Source organism: Helianthus annuus, chromosome 4 (assembly GCF_002127325.2).
Source record: "Helianthus annuus cultivar XRQ/B chromosome 4, HanXRQr2.0-SUNRISE, whole genome shotgun sequence".
Classification (NCBI taxonomy): Eukaryota; Viridiplantae; Streptophyta; class Magnoliopsida; order Asterales; family Asteraceae; genus Helianthus; species Helianthus annuus.
Window position 1 is genome coordinate 201,586,440 of NC_035436.2, and position 4,590 is coordinate 201,591,029.

The 4,590-nt window shown below is 35.5% G+C and overlaps 1 protein-coding gene across 1 annotated transcript; it reads left to right on the forward strand.

Annotated features, from left to right (window-relative positions):
- The first annotated feature begins 665 nt into the window (after window positions 1-665).
- LOC110937939 (dolichyl-diphosphooligosaccharide--protein glycosyltransferase subunit 4A-like) lies at window positions 666-4,264 on the forward strand. The gene is made up of 2 exons (XM_022180407.2): window positions 666-728; window positions 3,939-4,264. The coding sequence occupies exon 2, from the start codon at window positions 3,939-3,941 to the stop codon at window positions 4,050-4,052; it is 114 nt and encodes a 37-aa protein (XP_022036099.1). The 5' UTR covers window positions 666-728; the 3' UTR covers window positions 4,053-4,264.
- The last annotated feature ends 326 nt before the right edge of the window (window positions 4,265-4,590 follow it).

Below are 4,590 nucleotides of genomic sequence, written 5' to 3' on the forward strand. Positions count from 1 at the left end.
AACCAGTGAGGGAACAGCAAGAGACAGGAAGAAGGAGAAGAAAGTAGCGGCTGATGATGATGAAGAAGAAAGTAGCGGCTGCTCTAAACCAGTGTGTTACTTTTAGGGTTAAATAAGTTTTAAGTATTTCAATATTTACCCCTCTATCTTTCACTAGTTTATACTTAGTCCTTTAAACTTGTATTTTTTTTACATAAAAGCACATTATTTGTTTGTGTATATAAATATTTAACCCCTCTATCTTCACTAGTTTATATTTAGTCCTTAAACTTACAAATCTATGCATAAAAAGTATCAACTTAACATTATATATATAAATTTATATAGGTTCTATATGTATATATATATATTTATGCACTATATTAGAAATTACCGATATCTCACCGATATATCACCGCGATAAACGATATCTCAGATATCGGTCCTTGACCGATAACCGATATTTTTCCGCATTAACTGCTTAGCATATAAAATGACTAAATTGCCCTTCTCGTTAACATAAATAATAGATGAAGTTAACCTAGTAGACTAAAATTGCAACGATGAAATCTTTTAAATCCACGGACGAAAAATGAAATTTTTGAACTAAACCGGCAAAATTACCTCAAACCACCACGGGAGGAAACACCTTCACTATATACAAGCACGACTTGGTTCATTAACCCCACTGTCATTTACCAGTGTGCAGCAATCGCCGAGACGAAGAAGTCCACTCAAAGATAGCAAATGTCAGGTTTTTTCTTATTGCGATTTATATTAATTTGTGCTTTTAACTATAATCATTCATCTATCTTTCGATTAGATCACCAACTTCTTTTTATTTCACCTAATCGCGTCGTTAGGGTTTCGTTCTACTCATCCTTTACATACACATGTTAAGCATTACGATCGCACAGCATGTTAGATCCGTTAAGATAACATGACAGTTTCAGATGTATCTAGGGTTTTGATTGTAAGTCGATAACCGATGTCAGGTTTTCTATTGTTCTTGTTGGATTAGTTTGGGGTTTCTGACAAGATTTACATTTTTAATCTCATTTGGTCACATATTTAGAGTTATTATTGGTGATGGATTTAGGGTTTTAGGGGTAAGTACTGTATAATTTGGGATATTTGAGGATATAGGGAGTTTCTGGTGAGATTTTGATGATAACATCTTCTTATTAGCGATAGCGAATTAGCGATTATAAATAGCGATACACTAGAAAAAAATATAATCTTTTATATGTATATTATATCAAAATACGCTGGTATATATGCTAGTTTACATGTATATTTAACAAAAACCTATAATCCAGCTATTTTATAGCTATATTTAATCACTATTTATATTAAAAAAAAATTAATTGTCGCTATTCTCGCTATCAGTCGTTATAACCCTAATAGCGACACTACATCGCTTCGCTACGTAGCGCGCTATAGCGATTCGCTATCGACAATTATGCCGAGGGAGCATGACGCCATTTGCTATGTTGAAACAAAATGACTTGTACAAAGTTCTTGCAAGCAATGTACTTTCGAAAGTGAGAAAAGATGTCGAAAAGGAAATGAATTTAAGTTATTGTGATAGTAATAGTCTATCTTCTTGTATGATAATTACATATTATGAACAGAGCCAAAAGTTAAAGCATCTTGCTTAATAGGAGTTTAGGTTATGTGTGATTTGGGTATTTGGATGAAAACGTTGCGGTTAAGATGAGGTTAGGTAAAAGAACCAGAAGACTCAGGGGCTGTTTGGCAACTTCTGAATGGTTAAGTACTGAACCAGTAAGAGGAGGTCTGAACCATTAAGTGTTGAACCAGTAAGAGGTCTGAACCAATGCTTAACTGTTTAGAGGCAAATGTCTGACCAATTCAGATTAGAGGTCTTAACCATTCAGACTCAGTATAATGCTTAACCATTCAGAGGCAAATGTCTGAACCATTCAGACATCTGCTCACAAAACAAACAGTCTGAACTATTAAGTACTGAACCAGTAAGAGGTCTGAACATTAAGAGCTTAACAAATAACCCCTTAATGAGGGCGATTTGCTTAACATGATTGTGGCAAGTTATGTGTTTCTTTCAATCTGAGATGAAACTGCTTGTAGGCTGAAGTGTTAAGTGTGATTAAAATGTTGGGATGAAAATGGATAAAAAAAGGAAGTTTCGTAAAATAACAAGGGCAAACTGAAAATTTGTTACAAACTAGAACTCTAGAAGTCCTGATTGGTTCAGAATGTTGATTTGTGGTAAAATCATTTGAATTATCTACCTGTTTACTGTTTGCACCTACTGAAAATTATGTTAAGTGGTCGCAATGAAGTTTTTCTTTTTTGAAAGTCTTTTGATTTTTTAATTGTAATACGTGTTTAGAATATACTTATTCGTTCATATTTTTTTAACAATTGAATTTAAGCTGTAAGATATTTTTTTTAAATATCAAGTTATTCATATACTAGATAAATTTATATGGATTTTGTAGCAATGCAATATAAGTTTCACCTTAACTTTAAACTTGTATTATGATTCACTATATTACAAACTAAGTAGTTCTTATTAGGCCGTCTGTAATGGGGCGGTATATACCGCCGGATTGCCCCATAACGCCCCATAGCGCCCGCCCACACCGCTACGGCCGGCGCTATGGGCTGGTTTTTTTGTCTCCTCGCGAAAATCATCACGCCGTGGCCCATCCTCCCCCACTCACACGCATATATACATACATATATATAAAGCCCCATACATATATAACCCCACTACACCCTCTTGGGATATAAAGCCCCATAAAGCCCCTCTCTTACGCGTTTCGCCACTTGTCGCATAACGCCCCCTAAGGGGCTTTATGACTACACATGGTCTTATAAACAGTTTAGTTATGAAATAGTAATTATGTGAGACCAAACAAATACTTATGCTTAAAAGCTGACTTGGCATGATGTGAGTTTTGTACATAGCACTGCAAATGGTCTTATAAAGTATTACCAACCTATGCAGTTAATGCGGTAAAATAGCGGATAGCGGTCAAGGTCCGCTATATGATATATAGTTTATAGCAGTGGTATAGCGGTGATATAGCGGTAATTTTTATACCATGCATAATTTATGTATTTTTATATATATAAATATATCTCGGAAAAAATATATATAAATTCACAAGTATGAGGACTAAATATAAACTAATGAAGATGGAGGGGTTATATGTTAAAATACCCAAACTTAAATAACCCTAAACATCCTCACTTTCATCATACGCGGTTTTCCCACTCCCCATCTCTTCTTCACTACTGCAAGAGGAACGGTCGCATCCACATTCACATTGTTCCCAGATACACATTCTTTAGACGATGATGATGATGGATGCTCTGTTCCGGTTACAGCAGGGAAGGTAAGGTTCGATCAGCATGTAAGGTTCGATTCAGCAACTTCGATTAGCCACCATTTCTTCTCTATTATTACCTAGCAACTAAGGACCAAGCAGTACACTCTTCGACTTGGGTTTTTAATGAGTTGAAGCTATAACCGCTATATAGGTTTCCAAATAGCGGCCAAATAGCGGTATTTAGCACCGCTAATAGCAGAACCGCTATAGGCCACCGCTATTTGGACCGCTACACACCCTGAGGTCCGCTAACCGCTATAGCACCGCTATTGACTGCTTAGTTACCAACACTGGAGTTACAAATTCTGAATGCTGTCTTCATGTTTGCAATTCCATTCCTTTGAATTCTGAATCCAACTGTAGATCAAACATGTATTATCTCTAATAATCTAAAGTCATCCTTTTATCTAGTTTCATGTTGGATTTAGTCACTTCTGATTTGCATACATCCCTTTTCATGTAATAAATTCTTTAAACTAAATATAAAGTTCTAAACACTGTCATCAGCTAGACTAATCGTTATCAAATGACTGCTCTGATCTCTGATATATGTTCTTGTTTTATGTATTTAAACAGATGTTTAATGATCAGGACCTGGGATTCTTTGCCAACTCTCTGGGCATCATTATTCTCTTTCTGGTTATCGGTTATCATTTTGTGATGGCTGATACCAAGTATGAAGGCAATTGATAATTTTTTTAATATAGCGCTGGATATGTAGCTGAATCCGATAACTTTTTTATGGTGTTTATGTTTTGAATTTTTGATGTGTAATGTACTAATGCAAGGATTAAGCTGCTTGAAGCTCCCTCCAGTTAGACCTTGAGAAATTGCATGCTGAGAAAAATTGAAGATACATTGATTATATTGCATATGCATGTATGACATATGTTTTTAGGTTTGATTATGGTACACATAGAATGCCTACATTCTCACTTGACATGTTATCATTGTTAGGCTTGGGGGTGTGGAATAAAGCCCCTTGAGGCGTTAAAGCGCCACGTAGACGGTGGGCTTTAAAGCCCCTCACCCTTATCACCCTTAACACCTATGGTATGAAATAAAGCCCCTTTAGTTGAACAAGTTATATTTGATAATGTGACATGTACCAAAGTTTCTTACTCATTAAAAGAATCATGAAATCAATGTATCAGGTAGAAAAGAGCATTAAATGGAAAGCAAAAAAGTTATGTGACAACCACCAAACCATCATTAGACCACCCGTAGT

What these genes read in the sequence shown, in the direction of transcription:
- LOC110937939 (XM_022180407.2), top strand. Translation starts at nt 3,939, where the DNA reads ATGTTTAATGATCAGGACCTGGGATTCTTTGCCAACTCTCTGGGCATC.